The 24488-nt window shown below is 33.4% G+C and overlaps 3 protein-coding genes across 5 annotated transcripts; 1 reads left to right on the top strand and 2 right to left on the bottom strand.

The window, feature by feature from the left end:
* The first annotated feature begins 5099 nt into the window (after positions 1 to 5099).
* Positions 5100 to 7247, top strand: LOC123713371 (ejaculatory bulb-specific protein 3-like). 3 transcript variants are annotated; one of them, XM_045666995.1, is made up of 3 exons: positions 5100 to 5132; positions 6534 to 6732; positions 7026 to 7247. In XM_045666995.1, exons 2-3 carry the CDS (start codon positions 6549 to 6551, stop codon positions 7208 to 7210), a joined length of 369 nt encoding a protein of 122 aa, XP_045522951.1. In that variant the 5' UTR covers positions 5100 to 5132; positions 6534 to 6548; the 3' UTR covers positions 7211 to 7247. The 3 variants fall into 3 exon arrangements, with proteins under 3 accessions (XP_045522951.1, XP_045522950.1, XP_045522952.1); XM_045666994.1 differs by lacking the exon at positions 5100 to 5132 and adding an exon at positions 6326 to 6426; XM_045666996.1 differs by lacking the exon at positions 5100 to 5132 and adding an exon at positions 6336 to 6465.
* Positions 7248 to 10665: 3418 nt separating this feature from the next.
* Positions 10666 to 12063, bottom strand: LOC123713739 (allergen Tha p 1-like). Its single transcript, XM_045667565.1, has 3 exons — positions 11592 to 12063; positions 11260 to 11419; positions 10666 to 10912 (listed from the first exon to the last, which is right to left on the bottom strand). Exons 1-3 carry the CDS (start codon positions 11658 to 11660, stop codon positions 10728 to 10730), a joined length of 414 nt encoding a protein of 137 aa, XP_045523521.1. The 5' UTR covers positions 11661 to 12063; the 3' UTR covers positions 10666 to 10727.
* A 3504-nt stretch (positions 12064 to 15567) lies between these two features.
* On the bottom strand, positions 15568 to 17074 carry LOC123713740 (allergen Tha p 1-like). The gene is made up of 3 exons (XM_045667566.1): positions 16998 to 17074; positions 16212 to 16371; positions 15568 to 15815 (listed from the first exon to the last, which is right to left on the bottom strand). Exons 2-3 carry the CDS (start codon positions 16360 to 16362, stop codon positions 15631 to 15633), a joined length of 336 nt encoding a protein of 111 aa, XP_045523522.1. The 5' UTR covers positions 16363 to 16371; positions 16998 to 17074; the 3' UTR covers positions 15568 to 15630.
* Positions 17075 to 24488: the final 7414 nt, after the last annotated feature.

Below are 24488 nucleotides of genomic sequence, written 5' to 3'. Positions count from 1 at the left end.
TAGTGTAATAGTGCAATAGTGTAATTTACAATTTAATGTTTATGCGATTATTTAAAACTTAAAAATATGGGTTATGGATATATTGCATATATACGCTGTTTTCACCGAATTCCGGAAATCACTTGTTCCAAGAAAATCTCTAACGAGCAACAAACCGCGTCGCATGTTGAAGAGGAAATCCGTCCCAAAAAAAACCAAGCGGTGTACAGCAAGTGAGGCGACGATAAAGTGTAAACATAAAGACTTGCAGGGAGATAAAACACGAAGCTCAACGCCGAGCGCGATGGAATATTACTGTGGATGACCTCTGCCCAATCCATTAAATTAAATAATTGTTGATACGTATAATATAAAAATGAATCGCAAAATGTGTTGGTAAGCGCATAACTCAACAACGCCTACCAATTTACTTTCGTTTTTAAACGTTCGTTGAAGTCCAAGGATGGTTTTTAAGAGAAAAATTCGAATAATCACCGGGAAAACCCCTAAAATCAGCCCTTTTCCAATACAAACGTTTTCTAACTAAAGTGTAGAGTCAATTTGAACTTTATTGCTATTTAATATAACAATAAAGTTTAATGGCTAAAGATGTATTCAATAAACAGTGTATATGTCGTGTATGTATTAGCAAACTGCACTAGATAACTAAATATATGAAAGGGTGAGATCTAAGAACCTAACAACGCAATTGATCCTTAAGCCCTACAGATACACTATAACACATGAATAGTGAATATATAAATATACAAATAAGCACCGAGATACCTAAGGAAACAGATGCAGCCCTTCGGGTAGGATCAAAGGTTCATGATGGTGGGATTATTTCAAAGCTATCGGGCAGGATCACCACGATAATTAAGGGCTTGAAATAGTCTGCGCCACGTTGAGAGGAAGCGAAAAATGAATAAGATCGAGCAGTATTCAAATCTCAATTATTGTTATACTTACTTACACCTAATCACATATACATAATACGTAAATTATTTTTGAAAGCTGTAGGTGTATCGCGCACCTTCAGCTGTTAAAATTGGAACAACCACGTCAGCCGTGTCAGCAGTTGTTTGTTGTAGTTTTTTAGTTGTGTTTGTACTCATTTGCGAATCTAAAAATATATGAATCTTGAAGATTGGTCAATATTTGACTGAAATATGAGCAGTTCAATGTTTATTGACGACATGGCTGCTGTATGACTTCAGCAAGTAAGATAGAATCTAGCCATGGATTATATCCACCTCTTGGAAAAAGTTGACCATTTTGATTTTTTGACCAATTGTTTAAGGATTTTTTACAATGTTCAATTTAAAATAATATAGCTTTTACTTCTTTATTTTATCAATTAGTACAGAATCAACTTTGCTTACAATTTTTTCAATATACCGTGTAAACTCAACGACCAGGAACGTTTAGTCTGTTATTTTCGGCTAACGTCTGCTTCAGTAATTAAATTGTATTTTTTTATTCATATGAGGCGATATTGTCATTCTGTACTCCCGGACTATTTATTAATTTAACATTTATGCAGTCTACTGCGCTTTCAATATGTCTAAGACAATTATATGTTTTCTTAGTTCAAAAAACCCTCTTCTATATGTGAAGTTTAGAAAAAATTGCAAGTATGCGGGAATCTTGTGATTTTTATAAAGCATCAAAAATCATGGAAAATATGCATCAATTCTTCATATTTCTCAGTCAACCATACGAGGTTATACCAGTTCTAAAACCACTTATTAATATTTATGTAATCTAAAATAATAATTCATCCATTATTAATACTTGAATCTGATCGAATTAAGTTTATTTTACCTTACAAATATGTAGACTCATTGTATAGGTATGGGAACTATGGGTCTTGTGAGTCACTTAGAAACCGTATCAGTATGCTAATGTCCAACCTTGTATGATTCTCGCCATTAAAAATATTCGGTTAAAAAACGACTGCATCAAACCTATACTTGTTTACAAGTTGTAATTTTTTTTAATATCTAGTTTGGTAACGTAAGAAAACTCAAAAATTCGACTAACAATATTTTCGAAACTTAAGAAAAATAAGAAAGTTATTTTGGAATAAGCAGAGTCTTGGTGATCATCGATTACCAGAGGAGTTTGTTAAATCGATTAGAGATAGCTAGAAACATATACTTTAGATATAGCAGTTATGATATGTTATGTTGAAATTTATAATTCTGCTCTCAAAATCACAACTGTTCACTACCATTACATATAAGGCGAAGCCGGCCTTGCGCTTTCTTACCGAGACTCAGATATCCTACCCGGGGTGCAAATTGGAACATTCGTTTGTGTATTAGTCCGTCCCTCAGTTACATAAATAAAAATATATGTATATCTACAGATATACAGGACTGGATATAATTTTTAAAAATGACAATAAATTATTATTCATGTATTTCATGTGGTTTTTTTTAAAATTAAGGAAACGGTTTATATAAGCCGTTTAACGTGGTTTCTCATCAGCTACTTAGGTCGTAGCGTATTTATCTTAATATATATAAATCTCCTGTCACGATGTTTGTCCGCGATGGACTCCTAAACTACTTAACCGATTTTAAATTAAATTGGCACACCGTGAGCAGTCTGGTCTAACTTAAGGATAGCTTAGATCTTTAATTATAGTCGCAATTTTATTTTATTGCAAATTATTTGTCTATAATTAATTGACAGTCACAATTATCTGTTAACTCTAAGTAATCAATAGATGGCACTGCTATGGTTAACCGACAAACATGTCATATAAGCTACAATTCAATATCATGATTACCACGTGCTATTGAGGCTAAAGTATAAATTAAATGTATTTTGTAGTAAACGAAATACCGTGAAATTCAATTATTTCTACTTTTATAATTTTTGGTGTTAGCATAGCCAACCACGTGTTACTTAGACCGAAGTGTAAATCAAATTCAAATTATAGTGACGATAATACAGTGAAATTATTCTTTCGTGTCACGGTATTAAGGCTAACTAAAAGCACATTAAGGAGAAACGAAGTTCGCGGGGGCAACTAGTGTTATATAAATTTCTCGATAAGAAGACTTTTTAATTGAAAAATAAGTTTTTAATTTGAACCAGTAGCTGTAGTAGTAGCATAATATAATGTTCAATCGTATTTCTATATAATTTAAGATAATAATAAAATATACATACTTCCAACTTTTCGCATAATCGAAAGATACTATATATTCCGTAATAAAGTATGATATGGTATGTACGATACAAATAATATTAAAATTGACCAATTCATATGACTAATAATGTAAAATGTAAAACTCCTTGACAAATTTGCGCGCCATTGTGTGTGGCAGAATATGTGAATCTACGATTGTACCACCATTTTTGTACCACATTCTTGGAAAAATTATTATTATTATAAAACTAAACTAAAAAATGATGTAGTATTTCTTAGTATCATAACAATCTGGTTGTATTTTACTACTTTACATTAAAAATAACATAAAAAAATAAACCGTCTAGTTTAAAAAAAAATATTTTATGTCCACAGAAGAGATTTGTTTTCGTGCGACTCTTAATTAAATATTACTGTCAATAATAATATTGAGAAAAAATGAGATCATAAAAACAACGTTGGGACGTTTGTAACACGTTTGTTGTCGTATGCTTGTAGTACGCTAGAATATAGGTTGATCATCTTCAGTATCAGAGTAGGAATTGAAAAATTCTCGGAGATATATTTTTTGCGTCAGCTTAACTCACGTGACTACGTGATCGCGTATCATCGAATGGAACTTTTATCTATCCAATTTCAAAATGTGGACTGTCCTACAAATGAAAAGTGCAAAACAAAGACAACTAAGCCTCCTTACATTAAAAATATTGGGTTCGCTTCGATTCCACGAAAGTTGGTGAATGTCCCTGTAGAAGCATTATATTTTTGGCAACTATTTCTTGAATATCTCGCACAGTTGGATTTTCTTTTCGGTAAATCTCTAAACTTTTACAATTTTCTTTGAAACCTAACTTAAGAGAATCATAATCAAAGACGTCTTGACCCATTATGACCGAATTGTCACATAGGCTATGTGATGTAACCAACCACCTACTCCGTCAGGAACAGCGTTGCCATCACCTTTATCACTGTAGTCATATATAATACGGTTGACATCATTTAATTCTTGGCTTATACAGTTTACAGTTAAAAAGAATATATTTGTTTCGTTACTGCGTTGTTGGGTCATCATTTAATATGTGTTATAGTTAAGTTCGGACTAATTTATTTGATTCTTTACGACTGGTTTAATTGGTCGCAATTTAATAAGCTTTATTTCTCAAATTAATAAAGTTTATATTTCAATTTAAGGTAGGCACAGATCATCAGTGAATGCCGACGGAAAAGTTTGTCCACGAAAGGGTAAAACAATCAAAACTAGCGGTATAACACGTGGCAATCATAGGTTAGCTCATAACGCACCTTGTTAATGTAAATGGACGCTAAGAACAATCGCTATAAATAGATTAACGTATATTTCAATAACTGACAGATTGAACTAATGCCAGTTAAAATAAATTAATATTCTAAGGTTGCGTTCCAATTATCAACTGTTCGACATGAAATTTATTTGGACCACGGAAAGAGGTACCGATAACAACTTGTTTGTGTATTGGAATTTGGAATTTAGTTTAAATATTATGTAATAGTAGAAAACAATATTTTGATTATATATATAACAGATGAAATAGGCGATGTACTTCAAATTTTATATTATTATATTTTAATTTTGTTCATGAAGTTTGAAACCTAGGAAAAGGTCCACGGAAAGGTACCAAAAGAATGTTGTTATTTTAATATTTTTAAAAGTAATAATACGAATTTACAAATTGCCATGCGCATCAGTCATATGTAAATAATTGAAGGTTTGACTGTTTTATATTGTGGTTTATACTGTTATGGTATAATTGTTATGATAATAATATGACTGGTTAATATTGTTTTAGTTAAGTTTGAGACATGGCAAACATTTTTTAAATGTTTTCTTTATGATCCATTTATCCGTTTTTTTTTATTGCTATGTGTTACGAATATTATAAATACTGTATATAACTGTGTTGGAAATAAAAAATAAAGACTGAAATACAATCGCTTTTATTACGTAAAAAACGTTGGTAACTCTTTATGTAACAAACCATTTAAAATAATTTTATATTAATAACTTTGGCACGTTAATTAAAACGTGAAGTTGACAATTATATTTTTTATTTGACAAGAATATAATCAATAACATTTCCTATATAAGCCTATTCTCTATCAATAATTGTTATTGTGTTAAAAATCTTACTGTGGTACGTATCCCATATTATTATGTAAGAAGACTTCTATATCTAAGTCGTTCAAGGTTTGGATTAACAACATTTGAACACTTTTATTTTATTATATATTAATGAATGGCCCCCAGAAAATGCCTGTGGCAGTAACTTCAATCTGATTTGGGCCCATTTTTTAATCTTAATTATTTATTTATTTTCTAAAAAAAATCTGGATAAAGTGTTTATTTTTGTATTTCTTTTTAAAATTTATTGATAACCTTTTCGTTTAAATATTAATATTAATCCAGGCGTAAGATTAAACATCTTACGCCTGGATTTTATATTGAAATCACTACTCGTATTTGAAAGTAATAGAAACATGTGAAACACGCGTAAAAATTAACAATAACGACAGAAATCAATCAGGGGAATCAGTTACAAAGAATTATCATTAAATTTCACGATTCACGGAAGATGTATACACTATACAGATGATATTTTTTATTATTGTTAAAAAGTTTATTGAAGCCAATATTTATCTTGGTTGTAAGACTGCCTGAACAGCTTGCCAGCCAGTAGATTGTGAAATGTGTACTTGAATTTATATGTTATAAATGTCAGGATTATCTGTGTAGTATATATAGTGTATGTATGAGCAAGCTGCACTAGATAACTAAATATATGAGAACTCTACGGATCTCTAAGCTCTACAGATGTACTCAAACACATGAATAGCGAATATATAAATAAGTACGGGATGTCTAATGATCTGATGCACCAAGAGGCCTTAGGTAACAGACAGAAGACCCTACGGGTAGGATCAGAGAATCAAGCTGGTGGGATTTTCTCTAACCTCGATAGCACCAGGAGGCTTCGTTTTGTGAGAATGCGAGAAATAAAGAAGACAGAGCAATATTCAAATCTTATTTGTTGTTATTAAATATTTTCAAAACTATTTACATTCTCGTATATAAAATGATTCTCGTGTGCTGATGGTGTATCGCACACCTTCAGCTATTAATATTTGGAACAACCACGTGAGACGTGTCAGCAGTCGGTCAATGTTCGAGTGAAATCTCAATAGATCATATTTCTACTTTTTATCATAACCTGTTTTTGTTTTGATTTTTGTGTGGTAAATGAAGCCTGGTAATTATTTTTTGTTAAATTCGTAGCATCGCATCAAATGTACGACCGATTTCTCTCTTTATTGCTTCCTTATAATTCATCTATATACCTACATTTTGTTTAAATAGGTTAACTAATTCAAGATGAAAATCATTGTGCTGTTAGCGGTTGTCGGCGCTGCATTAACCGTCCCGATTGATTACTATACGACAGCTGATGATAATCTGGATATGAAGGCAGTGGTCAGCGATTCAGCGAAGCTCAAAGCCATGACTGACTGCTTCCTGGATAGAGGCGATTGTGATGAAGTTACAATGAGTTACAAAAGTAAGTACAAAAAAGTGTTTCACATTACACATTATTTCCCAAAATGGTGTCCTTACCGGCTAAATGGCTTTTCAATTACCGGGCAATCAATGAAAAAGTTGACGAATTAATGAAAAAGTTGACGAATTAATGAAAAAGATTGTAAATAAAACTAATCGTGAAGTCAATAATTCACTGTCTAATGCTAATTAAAGTCAATTAAGATCAGACGGCGTAAAACAATTTCCATAAAATCTGCCTTTCTCTTGTTGCTTTTCACGAAAAAATTCTAATATTTTATTTGTGGTTTTCAGAAATACTTCCTGATAGCATGGAACACTCGTGCACGCGTTGTAACGACGCTCAGAAGCATTTGGCCACTACATACATTAACGGTTTGCTCTCGAACGCTCCAGCTGACTACGACAGCTTCCTAAAGAAATTTGACCCTGATGAAATATACAGGACCAAATTTATGGAAGCTGTTAAAGGCTTTTAAACATTGTTAATGTCAAGAAATAAATCAGTTTCGCATTCATATTTGTTTATTTGCACTTTCGCAGCTGTCCTTGTTTTTTCTTCATAGACGTGTATTTAGTCTTACATATCTAAAGATTGCTAATAAAGTTAGACAACGGCTAAGTTTTACTTTGAGCTGGTCTGAATACTATTATAAAACTAATATTGGAACTGAACGTAATAATAAAAGTAATTCAACTATTGAGTATATCAACATCTCTATTAGCCACGTAGAAACATCTCCATGTATATATCCTCCAAGTATGCATGACATGATAAAAATTGAAATCAATATTTTTACAATTTTTCATGTAAAAATTAAAATAATGTTGTATAGGAAACGTGTTATTGAGTGTAGGCCTGTAGCTGTCTATATATTATATAATACCTATATCTGTATATAATAGGCCAGACATACAAGCGTATGTAAACCATGACTACTTAAACAACTAACAGAATAGTTCAGCAGTATTGTCCTAGCGGCTTAAACTTGCGACTCTGAACGTTGGCCTTTTAACATAGGGCAAACATTCAATATTATATGAAAAGCGAAATATTGCAAATCCAAAATTCAACGACATACATCAGGCACTCAGAGCTTATCACAAGAAGACTTTAAATATAAAAAATTCTTCAAGAAACGAATACAATGGCCAAGACTCATTACATATCGTAAATATATTCGTTTTGAAGCGAAATAATGATCCAATCTCTATATAAACTCTACAGTTCTACACCGAGTAGACGTTTAGATTTATTTTTATTGATGTAGATTTATTTCTTAGATTATATTGCGATAGCGTATAAATAAGTTAGTTATTGTGTAAGGTAATCATTTCTTATACCAATATTACCAACATTAATCATTATCAACAGTTACTAATTCTAAATAATTTAAGCTATCATGAGTTCCGGCAAGATTGATGTCCATCATACAAAAAATATATTCCAGGTACATTTTCTTTACCTACATTCGAGTATATGAAGATGCAAGAATGTATACTAGGTAAGAATTACAAAAAAACATTATATAGTGATTAGCATGTCAGACTGCAGCTGATAAGTTCTGGGGAGCAAATCCCATGAGGGGTCTAAGTTTTTTGGATCTGATGCAATATTTAAAAAAAGACTGGGTAGCTCTGAGTTACGATGTGAATGTTTCAGGTGGCTTTTGACATGATACTTGACAATAATTTTTACATTAATCTATTGGTATCCAATAAGAATATTTCTAGTTCAGCATAGGGCAGGTTGAGAAGATGTTGTTTATAATTGTTAGTGAATGATCTAGTTCTGTTGTGAAATTTTTCTTTTTAAGCAAGTGTTTAAAATTTAAAAATTATCCTGGCGGCAATACAGCTAGTCTTTGTCATTCTTAACTGTTTGTACGTGAATGCAAAGCACAGAATAAGCTTAGTGCAAAACCGGGGTTCGATCTACGACCTCAGGTTTGACAATCGCGGTTAATGGCTAGGTTAACTGCAGGACTTTTGTTAACAAGCCTTACGAAGTGTAAGGCGCAAACTTTTCCTTACTGCAACCTATACCAATACATCTTACAAAATTTTCTATGGAAATTCTGAGATTTGTTTAAATTTAGACATTTTATACCCATATTTTTTTGGTTGGGGAAAAAGTCTTTTCGCATTATAGTATGCATGGACTTGTAATAAAATCTCTTTGGCTATACTACTTGTTTCTGGCTGGTTTTGGTAACATTAAAAGTTTAAATTTTAATAAAGATAATTCCAAATTCAATTTAGGAAAATGTGATTTTTATTTATTTTTCGTACTGTCAAGACGAGTGAATCTAATGAAGAAATTTGCGATGTTTATGGACCTAGAGCAGTGTCTGTGACAGTAGCACACATTTGGTTTAAGCGTCTACAATCCGGAAATTTTGATGTCAAAGATGCACGTCACTATGGATTTATTACGGATAAAATGGATGCCATTTTTGAAAAAGTGGAGTAAGATTGGCATATCAGTAGTTACGACGTAGCTGAAAAACGAATTTGACGCAACGCAAAACGCATTTGAAAAAAAACTGGGTACCGAAAAAAGCTCGATATTTGAGCTCACTGAAACAAACCGAACCATATTTGATGAAGTTGATAACTGATCATGAAAAGTGGATCAGGTATGACAAGAACGAAATAGGTCAGTGGTCAAAGGCCGGTCAGGCTTCACAGACTGTGGCGAAACCGGGTTAACTCGAACCTGGAAGGAAAAGGAAAAGGAAGGAAGGATTGGAAGGCCATTATTCATTATGAGCTGTACCACCAGGCAGGACCATCGATGCTGAACTCTACTGCGAACAACTGATGAGATTACAGTAAGAAGTTGAGAGAAAGCGGCCGGAATTAATCAACAGAAGGGGTGTGGTTTTTCATCATGAAAACGCTCGATCTCACACATCTTTAGCCACTTAGCAAAAATGATGAGAGCTTGGCTGGGAGGTGTTATTACATCCGCCGTAAGGTCCTGATTTCCACCTGTTTCGGTCTCTTCAGAATTATTTAGACAGTATCAGGTTAACATCACGAGAGGACTGCCAAAGCCAATTGTCGCGGTATTTTGATCAGAAGCCCCAAAATTTCTATAGCAGTGGGATCATGACCTACAAGATAGCAAAAAGTTATCGAACAAAATGGTATCTACATACTGTTTTTAAATGTAAATTAACTATATTAAAAAATGTTGTAAATTTTCTTAAAAAAAGCAAGGAAAATTTTTCTCTAACCTGTTAATATAATATAACACTTAGAAAATAATATGCTATATATATAAAAATGAATCCCTATTTCTCTTGGTCACGGCATCACGCGTGAACGCCTGGACCAATTTCGCTAATTATTTTTTGTTGTGTTTGTTACGGTCAGGAGAAGGTTCTTATGAAAGAAAAAAAATCGAAAATTGCGCAGACAATTTAAACATACTTTTACGATAGCAATTTCTTACTTCATTTCATTCAAACTTTTTGATTTAACCTTATGGCGTTTGACTTAACATGCGTGCTGCAAATATAGTCAAAGAGGAAGTAAGAAAACTAAATATCGTTTAAAACAAATTCTTCAATCAGAGTTATTTCTGAAATATATATAGAATAATTACAGTCGCTTATTGTTTAGGGAATTAATCTTGAAAATCCATGTTTACACATAGCCAGTTATATGCCGCCTGTTCCCATGTCGGAATACCAACAAAACTATTTATATGCGCACCAGAAAACAAACAAAGAATGTTGTATGTTATAAAGCATTTTTAGTTAATTAAACCAATTTGAAATGAATATTCAATTCAATTTAAATATTTGTGCAAGATAACATCTAGCTGCTTGCTTACATATTTCTCCAAGAGCAATTCCGCTTTTGTACTTGTATTTTTTTATTTTATTTACTGGTTTACAAGTCTACAGGTGAATGATAAGATGTATTGAATGAAAACGTTTATTATTACATATATACTCAAAATATATCTTTTACAAAAAAATATTATTAGGCCCCTTGTACGCTTTTGAGGAAAGAGTCCATGTATTCGCCTTTGGGATCGTATTTTTGTACGAAGTTGTCGTATTCCTGGGGCAGGTTTTGTTGTAACTTTGTGAAGAATAAGTTAGCTAAATGCTTCTGAGCTGGTGTACAGTTTGCGCAATTGCTTGCAACAGCTTTAGGTGTCATTTCTGAAAAAAAAGAAGTTTCAGTAAGTCAGGAAACACATTGGGAAAATTCAACCAGACACAAATTTAAAAGATTTATTGGTATTCAAATACTTATCAGTTCCGTTAAGCATGAATTATTTCACTAAATAGTTATTGTAAGTCATTAGTCAATGTTAGAGCATAATACAGCAATGAATTTCCATGGCATGATGATGTCAAAATGCTAAAATTATAAATGCATCTTAATGCGTGTTATTATTCAGCGTTGATTTATTAATTGTACTTTGGTATGGAAATGTTTACACTTTGTTGAATGTTGGATGAGAAGAGAATATACGTTGTTATTTCTCTTACTATTTCTTTCTTACCTTTAAAATTAGCTGGTCCCGGCGAGCATGGTGCCCGGTCAAGGAAGCAATCGACGAAACTTTGCAATTTCTGAGGATCAGCGATCGCCTGTTCCAAATCTTCTTCGGCCAGAGCGACGGCAATGATGGCAACCAACACGAGAAACTTCATTGTTGATATCTGAAGATTGCAATTAACTTTTAATTTCGTGTGATTTGTGGTAAATCTTAAGATTTAAATACTTGTTATATTGTGAGGAGTGATACGGAAAATATATGGTTTCTGGATATAAGGTTTTTTAATTAATATTGACAACTTTTTTTCATGGTATAAATTAAAGTTAAAAGCTTACCGACGCCCATGGACACCTGCTACACCATAAGGTTTGTAAGTGCGTTGCCAGGTATTGGTTAGTGATCATATGGAGTTACTAACATATATAAAGAACTGCTAGTAGTCCCAACAGTGATAGCGATCCCGACTTCTTTAGTGAGCGTAGGTGAGCAGCCTGGCCCACGATGTCATGTTGGGACAAAGGTAACCGGCGGTTTCCTTACATTACGGTATTTACCGTACGAGCGAGTGGTAAATATACATAACGGTGTCCTTTAGCTGGGCTTCGAACCTACGACCTCCTGGATGAGATTTGAAAGTTCAAGCATTTATTTCAGGAATCAGAACCAATATCGCTATAGTTACAGCGTGTCACTGACGTGATAGATAGACGAAGGAGTAGTTTATCTGGATATCATATTCGATAAAATAATATTTATCAAAAATACTCACCGATTATTGAAATCTCAAATCCAGACAAGACTCGCTAGACAAATGGACACTTCAATTATAACATCAAGTAAAATAGACCTCGTCTTATATATATCTAAGCAACCTTCAAATTTGCGAACTCATGTTTTGATTTGTTAAAAAAAACACTAACAATTAAGAGACTTTTTTGTATACTATTCAATAACGTTTTGATGAAGGATTATTATGTAGTGTAGGTTTTTTATTCATCAGTAACGCTTATAATATAAATATTCTGGATGCGATCTGAAGCTCGAGACTGGCATGAGGGTATCCCGGAATGGGCTTTACGACATGTTGATTGAGCACAGCTGGAAAATTTCTGCCGAAAAATTGTCAAAGATAAATAGCACAAGAGGTAACACGGCTTCAACTCGCCCATAAATATCATGAGGATATTTCCAGAGTAGTTGTCGCCCGGGCCCATCAAAAGACGCCAAGCGTTTTAAGCAAATACGGTCCCTTTTTAAAAAAAGGGGAGATTTTGACACCCCTTTGCTTAGACAGCTTCTCGGGGTAAGGTCTGCCTGATCGCGTCTTTGATAGGATATTATTTATTTATTAACATTTCGCTGCACGTAATATAAAAAGTGAACACAATTAAATGTGAAAGTGAAAAAGGGCAACTGGCGGCCTTATCGCTTTCGAGCGATCTCTTCCATGCAACCACTGTAAAAAGAGAAAATTATGTAGGGGTTTTATTAAAACAAAAAGGCACTTAGGTCCTTTATAACCGTGGTTGACAAGAACTTTAACCAGTATAATACTCGAAATATAGGTCTATCTACGACCAATCAGGCTCCAGAAGGTAAACCACTCCTTATATGGAAATTGTATTCGTTTTTACAACAAACTCCCTATCAAAATTAGAGAATTATCACTGAATAAATTTAAAACTCGTTAATCGTAAACTAATCAATAAAGCTTTTATAAATTTGACGATTATTCTAATCCTAATCTTAAACTTAAACTTTAGAATATATAGAGCGGCGGAGAGCGAACTGGTAGTAAATCGTTATAGTAAATTTAGAATCAATTTAACATCTTTTCTGTTGACGTTTATAAGTGTACTTGGTTACCTATATGAATAAAGTTAGTTTGAGTTTTAAACTTAGATTGCTCGTATTATTATTATTCCTTAAATTATTAAAACTATATAAGCTTGGGAGAAACAGAACGCTGAAAGATTGGCTTGTTCATAATAGAATAAGTACGTACACAGGCGCTGAATAAGGCGCGCAGCAACTGGAACAATACGTAAATTATCTATGTTATTTATAGAAATTATTAATATTACTTATCTTGTAGATCTACAAATTATTGAAGAATTACATGTTATCTACGCCTAGGATAACATGTAATTCTTCGCATCTTTTCTATTCAGACGATTGGTTGGACTGTTTGTCCGATTGTTATGGAATCCCTTCATTTTGTGCATGTAGAAAGTATCATCCATTGTTGCACAGCCTTGATTTACAACAATCAACACACAAACTCTGATTGAGAATAGCAAGCTTAAACCACTAGACCAACTACTCAGTTTGTTGAAACAATGAGATTGTTAAATGTAAATAATGTAATTTATTCCTATTATATAAAAACACAAGAATTGTATTAATAAAACTAAGCACACATCCGATTATCTACCTGCACGTTTGACTCTTTTGTGATTAAGAGATATTTTTATTTATTAAAAAAAATATTGCTTCAATTCACACCACTACATTACTTCGAAAAACCTTGTTCTTATGAATTCCGTAAGTTTAATAAGACGCTATTGATTTGATAATTATTCTAAAGTTTTCGTTTACATTATTCTTATTCAAACAAAAACGGCGTTCTAAAAATATCCCTAGACTTCACACGTCTGTTTTTTGAATATACTTGATTCAACATTAAAAACCGTTTTGTAAAGTTGTTAATTTTTACATAGTGATAATAGTCTAGCCTTGGCATTCTAAAGATGTATGCGATTTTAACTCGCATCTCATTTCACTAATAGAACTACCTTTGAAATAAATCTCGTGACAATTAACTCATTTATTTATTAAAAACCTAGTACTCAAATCATACTCCTGCCCGTTTGCCCGTCCTGTTCTATAAAAAAGAAAAAAATATTATTAATTTAAGAAATACCTGTTTATTAAAAGAAACAAAACAGCAGAAGAGAATAATACTATTCAATAAATTTTTAAAGTAAATACTAGTGATAGCAATCTTATTTATTGTAAAATGAATAACCAGGTGCCGATTTTTTTTGTAGTTTTTACCTATCTACACGTATACTGAGTTAAAACGAGGTTTAGGTTTGTAATTAACTATGTTATATTTTAATACAGGGAATGCTGGTTGTGGCTTTAAGAGTAGTGTCTTAGAAAAGCGGTGAAACACAAACTTCACGGGTCTAAAGTCGGAACATGCTCCGTCGATGACGATCTTGCTGTTTCGATCGGCCAGAGCCCGTAAAAGCTTCTAGAGAATAGCGTTATGCCACACCCGATCGAAGTCTTTCGCTATATAGTGTGGATATCCGCCGATAGCCACCAGCATCCCTCCTAACCCCCTTATCATCCCTTTGACCCCGAAGGGAGGCAGGCCAATCTGTGACCAAATCTGGGGCTGATTTTCCCCTCGCAATCTCCTGTTTGAAGGACCTCAATATGCTTTTTTAAGATTGCTGGTTTAAACGTTTAAACTAGGACTGTGACTTGCCACCGATCGGCATCACAGGAAATGGTTAATGAGTTCCATGCCCTACAGAACGTCTTCAGTGACAGAGTCAGCAACGAAATCTGAAGCATCCGACGAAGAGCAAATAGGATACGATCCCAAGGATAGGACGCAATAAAGACCGCATCCCAATCTGCTGAAATATATATTCCATTCTATGATTCTCTCACGGTATAATAATAAATGCAAAAGTGATTATAATATCAAACGCATATTATGTGAACATACATTTTCCACACCTTCATCTGGATATAATATAGTAGTTTTTGGATAATCAGCGTAAATGCATCTGAAACTTTTAAATGTTATAAGATATGAAAGACTACCGAGATTCTGAAGCCTCAGCCTCTGAAATTCATTGCAATTTTTTATTGTTGCTTAATGTATAACCGGGATTCGATTTACGACCTCAGGGTTGAGAATCGTGGTTCTTTGCTAGGTTAACACTGGGTTAAAAGGTTATAAAAAGTGTAAGGCGCAAACTTTTACTTCCATATAAATACATTTACAGAAATATCTTTTATTTGATGCAAGATCTGAGACTGAGTAATTTATAATTATATTGCATATGCTATAATTTAATTTTTTTTTAATAATTACAGCATATACATATACACATTGTCTGAATTTAATCACTTAAATATTTGCACAAGATAACATCTTCCCGGAGTTTTTCCTTGTACAGTATTACATCCCAACAATCACATTCTTCTCCAAGTCGATTCAGCTTTTGTAATTGTGTTATTTATTTTTTACTAGTGGTAAATATACGGGTAAATGAAAGAAATAAGTTGTATTGACTGAAAACGTTTATTATTGCATGTATATTGTAAAGAGAAATGTTAAAAATGTTATCTTTAGGCCCCTTGTACGCTTTTGAGGAAAGCATCCATGTATTCACCTTTAGGATCGTATTTTTGTACGAAGTTGTCGTATTCCTGGGGTAAGTTTTGTTGTAACTTCGTGAAGAATAAATTAGCTAAATGCTTCTGAGCCGGTGTGCAGTTTGCGCAATTGCTTGCAACAGCTTTGGGTGTCATTTCTGAAAAAAAAACCAGTTTCAGTTACATTGGGAAAGTTAAACCAGTCTCAAATTTAAAAGATTTATTGGTTAGTAAATACTTATCAGTTCCGTTTAGCTTTAATTATTTCCCTTAATAGTTATTATAAGTGATTAATAAGCAATATATGGGTAGTTTACCAATTAATATTAAAGTTCCGGGAAAATATACCAGTCAAAGAAAGGTGGATTTCAACATTACTTTAAATGTTAGGTCGTAATACAGCAAAATGATGATGTCAAAATGCTAAAATCATAAATGCATCCTAATGCGTGTTATTAATCAGCGTTGATTTATTAATTGTACTTTGGTATCAGGAAATGTTTACACATTGGAATTTTGGATGAGAAGAGAATATATGTTGTTATTTCTCTTACCTTTGAAATTAGCTGGTCCCGGCGAGCATGGTGCCCGGTCAAGGAAGCAATCGACGAAGCTTTGCAATTTCTGAGGATCAGCGATCGCCTGTTCCAAATCTTCTTCGGCCAAAGCAACGGCAAAGATCGCAACCAACACGAGAAACTTCATTGTTGATATCTGAAGATTGCAATTTACTTTTGATTTCGTGTTTATTTCTTTTTTGTGTGATTTGTGGTAAATCTTTAGATTGAAATACTTGTTATATTGTAAGGAGTGTATTGTAATACGAGAAATGTATGCTCTTTGGAGCAGAAAGTTTTTTAATTAATATTCACTCCAATAAAACTCCATATTAAAAAATGTACCAAAGACATACTTTATTATGGGGAAATTCAAAGTTAAGCGCTTAACGCAGCTCGGACACCCGAAACTACATAAATTTATCAAGTACGTTGCCAGTTATTGGGCAGTAATCATATGAAGTAACTCAAAAGCCACAATATAAAAAAACTGCTAGTAGGTGAACAGATTGGTCCGCGATGTCCCTTGGCCGGGCTAATGATGTAATTACCGGATGAGTGAAGTGGTAAATGTACATAGAGAAGTCAATTGGTGCTTTGCTGGGTTTCCTACAACCTCAGGGATGAGATTTAAAAGTTACTTTTAGTTTAGAATTCTGGATCGCTATCGCTAGAGTTACAGAGTATGACTGACGTGAATAGATGAAGGAGTAGTTTCTCTGGATATCTCTGGTATATATCTGGTATATATTCGATAAAATTATATTTATCAAAAATACTCACCGATTATTGAAATCTCAAATTCAGACAAGACTCGCTAGACAAATGGACACTTCAAGTATAACATCAACTAAAATAGAACTCGTCTTATATATATCTAAGCAACCTTCAAATTTGCGAACTCATGATTTGTTTTGTTCAAAAAACTCACTAATAATTAAGAGACGTTTTTGTATCGTTGTCTTTAGTTCAGATTGAAGAACTAGTTTGATGCAGGATTAATATGTAGTGTACGTTTTTTATTCATCGGTAATGCTTCTCTGGGCCTCAAGACTTGCATAGGTATCCCGGGATGGGCTATACAACATGTTAATTGAGCACAAATCGCAGGAAAAATTCTGCCAATTTTTTTCTAATATGTCAGAAAGAGGTAACGCGGCTCCAATTCACGCATAAATATCATGTTATTCAGGTTTCAGGATTCAGGTTATTTCTGGAGTAGTTGTCATCCAGGCCCGGCGTGAACAAAACCTCCCTTTTTAGGAAGTTAGGGAAGTTCTGACACTCCCCTGCTGCCTTTTTGGCCATAGATCTGCCTGATCGCGAGCCTGGTAGGCTACTATATAGGAGTCATATAAAAAGGTCATGAAGGACGATCGTGGTTGGCCATGAACTTAGATTAAGTATAAGTTTCTTACATTACCCTTTCTCAAGCAGGGGTCGAGTTTTTTCTAAAAGGTTGTCGCAGTTGAAAAATAATAAATACAAACTACAGATAGGTACAAAAGATTCGCTAAAAATAGCGCGCTATGTACATATAATATATAATCTTACAGTGACGGGGTGGCAAGACTGTTTTACTCTTTTAATCTTTTTAGCATTTTGTGGGTCGCGACATAAAAATAGTTAAGAAACGATGTCATCTATAAAACTACCTCGTTATTGTAAAAAACAATACGCGAAATGATTGACGTGTGCATAATAAAACTAGTACACACGAAAAACTAAGAATATGAAAATATGGTGAAGGTACTGTAACAATACGTAAACTATCATTGTAATATATAGAAATTATGAATATTACTAATAAAGTTGCACTAAAAATATATGTGCCTGGACCTTGGAGTGCATTAGTATCCTAGTTTGTTTTTTGTAGTTGATCTGTGTTGCTGATGATGTTGTAAATTTTTGGATTATCGATGCCTTCACGAGGAGCACGTATTAATGGTGCATATAGAAAATAAAACCTTTGGTGCCGTGATTAAAACACACAACTTCTGCTAAAGCCACTAGACCAACTACTCAGCGTATGAAATGAAATGAAGACAATGAAATTATTAAATGTATATAATTTCATTTTTTTTCTTTTATATGAAAACACAAAAACTGTAAAAAAAAACTAAACACTCATCAGCTGATCTACCTGTTGGTTTGCTCTCTGTTTTATATTTATAAAATATTTTATTCATTAAAAAAATATTGCTTTAAAAGATCACACCAATCAAACCTGTTCGTATGAATCGCGTTATTTTGATAAAACGATATCGATTTTATAACCATTTTATGCTACAATTTTCATATAATTTGTTCTTACTCAAACTATAAATGCGTTCTTTAAATAACCCTAGTGAGAAACATAATAAGCAGCTCTTTGTCCACAGACTATATAGAGCAAGAGCCCACGACGGCCAAATATTTGTTATTTTATAATAGCTGAAAGTTTTTCTGTGCATGTCCCCTATACAGTTCAGAACGTCCAGAGACTATAGCGTATGGGTTGTGGTTAATTTTAAAGAGGTAGTCAGGGTATATATAATAGGAACTTAAATTTGTTAAAGTATAAAGGGTTCCCAAGCAACATTTATAAAATTTAGCTTTTATACACCAACGAATTATACTAATTGTAATTTATTATAAGTTTAGTATAATTATATAATTACAAGTTAATATTTTATATATATTTTGAGGTGTCTGGCAGGGCCGTCATAATGAAATGATGATGAAATTTCTAAAGTTATCCCTAATAAAATGTAAAAAATGAGCCTTTATACTTTAACGAATTTAAGGTACTATTTTACGCTTTTACTACCTGTTACCTACCCAAGTAACCACAACCCAAACTCTATAGTCTCTGGTCGTTTTTACCTGTATAGGGGATATGCACAGAAAAACTTTCAGCTTTAATAAAATAACGAAGGTCTGGCCGTCATGGGCTCTTAGGATAATAAATTCACACGTAAGGTTTTTTCCGTTGTTTTGTTAACAATTACACTTGATTCAACATTGAACACCGTTTTGCAAAATTGTGAATTTATACACAGTCATAGTCCAGTGGTTGTGGGAGCCGCGCTATCAGCTCTTAATTAAATATTTAAGAACGTTCAGATTTTACATTTTTTTACAATATTTTGGGAAATCGGTAATAGTTTTTGAGTTTATTCTTTACAAGCAAACCAATTTTCCCCTACAACATTATTATAGCAATAGCCTAGTGGGTACAGCGTGCGTCTCTCATCCCTGAGGTCGAAGGGACATTGCCCACAACAAAAGAAAATAAGCACAACTAATCAACCAACGGAGCGTAGAGAAGAAACTCTGGAAAAATAAACGCACACTACACACACTTCAGTCGAATACAGGAAAATGTGTGTGTGGTTAAGTAATTATTTAATATTAGAGAACAAGAAAAGCGAAGGACGGGAAAATTGTCGTGAGAAAGAAAAAGACAGAATAAAAACTAAAACAGGATGAAAATTCAGTCTACTATGTTTGAAGGAAAATGGGAAGCGTAAATAGAAAGATATCTAAATGTAAAAAAGGAAATAAATAAACCGCCAAAGTAGGATGGGGCCTACACCCAGAAGTAACATACACGATAAACACCTTAGTAGAACTTATTGTAGCGTATGCGGCAGCTGCCGGGGCCCTAGTACCCAGAAAAGGTCTACTCTATAAATAAATTAAATTGCAACGAGGATTAGCACTAAAGATCGTCAGATGCTACAAAACAGTCCTGCTAAATGCCGCAGTCGCCTTCAGGCACACTACCTCTCGCTTTGCGAATACCTGAAAACGCACAGATATACAAAATCAAAAAGGAGTCAGCAGAACATAATGTCACATGACAGAGATACAGGAAAAAGTTATGGTCACAAGGGTGTGAAGTCTTCACATAAACCAGGTTCGAATCAGGACACCAAGAGTGGCTACGGAGTGATAAGCAATATGGTATACCGTGCAAGAAGGGAGGGCGGTGTAGTTATCAGTACTGGTGGTAGCAAGGTCGATGGCTTTGTCGGAGATGCCATTTCTTACTGCACTGTATGCACAATCGCGAGTCCCACATAACCCGTCTAAGCAGTTGCGCCGCGGTAGTGTATGCGCAATGCTATTCCCCAAGAAAAAACCTAGCGATTGAATTTGTCAACCTTCATAGTATAAGTGTGCCAAGCGTTAGCATGCTAACAATAGCTAAAAAAATAGCATAGATCAGTGGCGCTACAACCTTTTTAGGTTTGGGCCTCGGATTTCTGTATCCGTTTCATGATCGTTTCTTAATCTAATGGGCAGGTAGATGATCAGCCTCCTGTGCCTGACACGCCGTCGACAGTAGCTAGTACAATAAAAGTGTGCTCGTAGTGCAACTTTTCAGTTTGTTTAAGTCTATCATCAAAAGACGTTACTAAAAGTAATACCTTCTATCCGTATATTTAGTTTCTCACTCTGCCGTGTTAAATCTATCTTTTTCCATTAGTAAGTATGTTCGGAAAAAAACTAAAACGTTTTTTAAATATGCCAATGTAATTTAAACATCGCGTAAATTAAATTACGTGAAATAAACTTATTTTACGATCTGATAAGCGATACATTAATTTATGTTTATTAAGATTTAAACTCATTGCACGACTATTAAAAACGTTAGTCTTTAACGAAAAAACAACCTTTTTTGTGAACACTAAAAACCGGAACAATTTTGACCTTGATCTAGACGGAGGATGATATCTATTTATAAAGAATTTACTGCACTAAAACTCTAGTTAGTTAGCAACTGCTTACATTAGATTTTTATTAAGAGTTCCTTTAAATCCTTGGATGGAAAGGTTGATGTCAGCTTGTTTAATTTATTGTTAAATAATTGTGTGTAAGACACAGATCATACAATATTCTTTTATATATTCGGTAAAGTTTATATCTAAAAAGGTTTATAAATAATATTTGTATTACAATTTAAAAAAGTTATTCAACAATTTACCCCGAGAGCATTACGATTTGTTTCTATCATGATAAGGAAATAAATGTCAAGCAAATATCTTTACTAAGCCTACGCGAGCATACCCTTGCCACGAAACACCAGGAAATACGGTTCGTTTCGTGAGACAATACTTGATGATAATGATCAATCACAATCAAAATAATAGTGATTTGTGATGACTTTGTCTTTTGTTTTCATTGTCAACACACACCAATTACATGTTTAATAAATCAAACTAAATTGTTTCAATTCCTATATCTATACTTTAATAATGTACATAATATTTCATTTATCACCAAACTTAGTGTAATCCAGCCTATTTAAGGCAATACACAGTTATAGTATAAAGTAACCGGTAATACAATGATCTAATAGTATATATATCAAAATTAAGTCGCGGTAGCATCAAGTGTAAATGAACTTATTTTTTGCGCTAGTTTTTGCTCTCGAAATCATAAATTGTATGATGTAATAAACAGAAAATGCTTATTAATTATTATGTTTTGTAGTTTTTAAATTATTGCATCGTAAAACTTTTAAGTTTTTATTTTATATATGTCATTTTTAGATAAAAAACCATACATTTTATTTTTAACGTAGACGATCAAAGAGATAATTTCAGTTAAATGACGAGTCACTGACATAATTACAGGCACAGTAGACGCCAACATTAAACTAACATCAATTAACCTTATCACCTCGACGTCTGGTGTTCTATAACACGACATCTAACATGACTTGGGACAGGTGAAAGGCGACGAAATTTTCCATTTCCCTAACAAGTTTATCATATCAGTTTATCATACGGAAACTAAAAATATAATCAAAAGTTTATATCGTTAGATTTCCTATTAAAGGCGTCCGATACTGGTAATGAGATTAACCCAGCAACAGAAAACTAAGATCTATTGCCTCTTTCAATGATTACAGGGGATTTGAATGTATACATGAGTGTGGGGGCAGCAGAGTGGCACAGTGCAGGGAGCGTGGGGGCAGAGAATGCATTGATGATGGATTTGATGGAAGCCTTTGCCAAAAAAGAAAAACATAAAAGAAGATTAAAATAGAAACGTGCTTAAATGTAAAAGTATCTGAATTACAATGCTATTATTATTATTATAAGTGTGTGGCAACAAGGGGTTGCTTTTAAGAGTGCTTATAGCCTACTCAAGCTGGTGCCAACCAGTATTCAATCTGAGAGGGTATTTTTAGCTGCTAGGTACATAGCGACTGACTTAAGATGATGAGAAGACTGATGACTATGAGAAGTTTTTTTGTCTTAAGAAGTAAAGGAGCTCCAGCTGCTGAAGTATTTCCGAACCCATTCGACTTTGGGTAGGAAAAGAGTATACCCAGTCTTAAAAGGCAGGCACGCACTTGCGAGCCTTCTGGCAATATGAGTGTCCATGGGCGGCGGTATCACTTAACTTTAGGTGAGCCTTATGCCTGTTTTCTATAACAAAGCCGCAGTACTCAACAACGCCTGGACCAATTTTACCAATTCTTGTTTTAAATGTTCGTTGAAGCCCAAGGATGGTTTTTACGACGCGAAAATTCGAATAATTTCCGGGAATAACCTTTTTAACAGACTTTTTCTTTTTTTTACCATACAAAAAGAAAAAACTGCCACATTTCAAATCTTTTGACAGAACGAAGTCTGTCGGGTCCCTTAATTATATATAACTCCTTAATTAATATTAGAAACGGTTCTAATAAATATAAGTTAGGACTATAAATATTTTTCTTTAAAATAATTTTGTATCTTAACTAACTTTATAAAAACACATCCTAGCAGTTATCATTGTGTTTTGTTTTGTGTTTTCGAAAAGTACTCGAGATCTCGAAAATACCGAGACTTCGACTTGACGATCTCGACTCGAGATTGTATTCCCAAGCTACTGTACAGTGTGTACGTACTAAACATTAACATGAATAATTATTAGGTTTAAAGAAGTTTACTCATAACATACATCTTACTTACATTATTTTTTACCCAGCTTTTGTCTATGTTTATGATTTGGAGGCAATCAGGGAATGAAAATTGAATCATTTATTTTCCCTTCATAACTGTCTACTGTCCAACTACTACTGCTACTATCAAACTGCGGAAAGTTGTCCCTTCTCAGGTGTACAGCTAACATTTCGCAGTGTTTTGTTTTGTAGACGCCCTGACCACCAGAGCATAGGACCATATTAGTTTTATGACATTTTTATAAATGAGGAGTTTATTCTCCAGACTGAGTGCGGTTTTTCTACCTAATAGCCAGTTCATGTCTCGAAACTTATTATTAACATGCTCTTTCTTGGATCTTACTTCCATAAGAAAAAAATATTAAAAACGATATATCACGCCACCGTCACGTCGTACACTGGTGTGGAGCATGTGGTCCATGGCGTCTATTGGTGTAAAATTCGAAGTGGATCTAGTGGTCCTTGGTGTACATAAGGTGGGTGCCGTATTTATATTCATTGATCTTTATGTGGATGTAAATGTGGTGGCCCTTGAGCCAAAAGTGGTAGGGATTGAATAGCTGGGCTAGCACGATGTCATGAAAGCTGGTCCGGCGTAACAGCACCAAACATAGCAGCGATAAGAATGATAGTTTTCATCTTGACTTTTCGCTGAAGCTACAGGGAAAAATAGTATAAAATAATAAACCATAAACGCGAAAGGGAATGGTATTTGTTTCGATTTAAGATTTGGAAAGATATTTGAATCAGAATTTAGTTTTTATTTAAATATTTGTACAGGATTTGCATATTAAAATTTAAGTTAAAGCGAGAAGTGCCTGACTAATAAACAAATTTATTTACCGAGTCACCGTTACCACGCACGCACGCGAAACGTCGGAAAAAAAATTTAAAATTATGTAAATAATTATAAGTTTATAATAATAATACATAGCTTCAATCCGTTTAATAAGTGTTTTCTTAACTAATTTATTTCTTTTAAAAACAAACGTATACAGTGATTCAGTCAACATCAACATCAAAGTGCTTTCCTAAACGCCTTTTATTTCGGAATAACTTAAAATAGGCGGATGCCTAACTTTTTAAAATTAAAACTGAATTACTCATCCGCAATGCTGTGAAGAGTTATTCAGACGATTTTGAGACGCCATATTGTTATACTGTTTGTTATTTATTTATTTAATAGTATGATTAATTACTTTTATAATAAATGTCGTTATTATTATCGACCATTGAATTTATTAGATCTTCGTTAATTTATAGATCTAGCAACAAATTACTACAAACAATCAAAAAGTCTGTTAATATGTAGATTTATTATTATTGGAAAA

Source organism: Pieris brassicae, chromosome 8 (assembly GCF_905147105.1).
Source record: "Pieris brassicae chromosome 8, ilPieBrab1.1, whole genome shotgun sequence".
Lineage (NCBI taxonomy): Eukaryota > Metazoa > Arthropoda > Insecta > Lepidoptera > Pieridae > Pieris > Pieris brassicae.
Note: the sequence above shows the minus strand (reverse complement) of the source record. Positions and strands in the feature narration are given on the sequence as shown.

What these genes read in the sequence shown, in the direction of transcription:
- LOC123713371 (XM_045666995.1), top strand. Translation starts at nt 6,549, where the DNA reads ATGAAAATCATTGTGCTGTTAGCGGTTGTCGGCGCTGCATTAACCGTC. An exon ending in AGTTACAATGAGTTACAAAA is followed by an intron (nt 6,733 to 7,025) that starts GTAAGTACAAAA and finishes TGTGGTTTTCAG; the next exon opens with AAATACTTCCTGATAGCATG.
- LOC123713739 (XM_045667565.1), bottom strand. Translation starts at nt 11,660, where the DNA reads ATGATCACTAACCAATACCTGGCAACGCACTTACAAACCTTATGGTGT. An exon ending in GCAGGTGTCCATGGGCGTCG is followed by an intron (nt 11,420 to 11,591) that starts GTAAGCTTTTAA and finishes TGCAATCTTCAG; the next exon opens with ATATCAACAATGAAGTTTCT. An exon ending in GGGACCAGCTAATTTTAAAG is followed by an intron (nt 10,913 to 11,259) that starts GTAAGAAAGAAA and finishes CTTTTTTTTCAG; the next exon opens with AAATGACACCTAAAGCTGTT.
- LOC123713740 (XM_045667566.1), bottom strand. Translation starts at nt 16,362, where the DNA reads ATGAAGTTTCTCGTGTTGGTTGCGATCTTTGCCGTTGCTTTGGCCGAA. An exon ending in GGGACCAGCTAATTTCAAAG is followed by an intron (nt 15,816 to 16,211) that starts GTAAGAGAAATA and finishes TTTTTTTTTCAG; the next exon opens with AAATGACACCCAAAGCTGTT.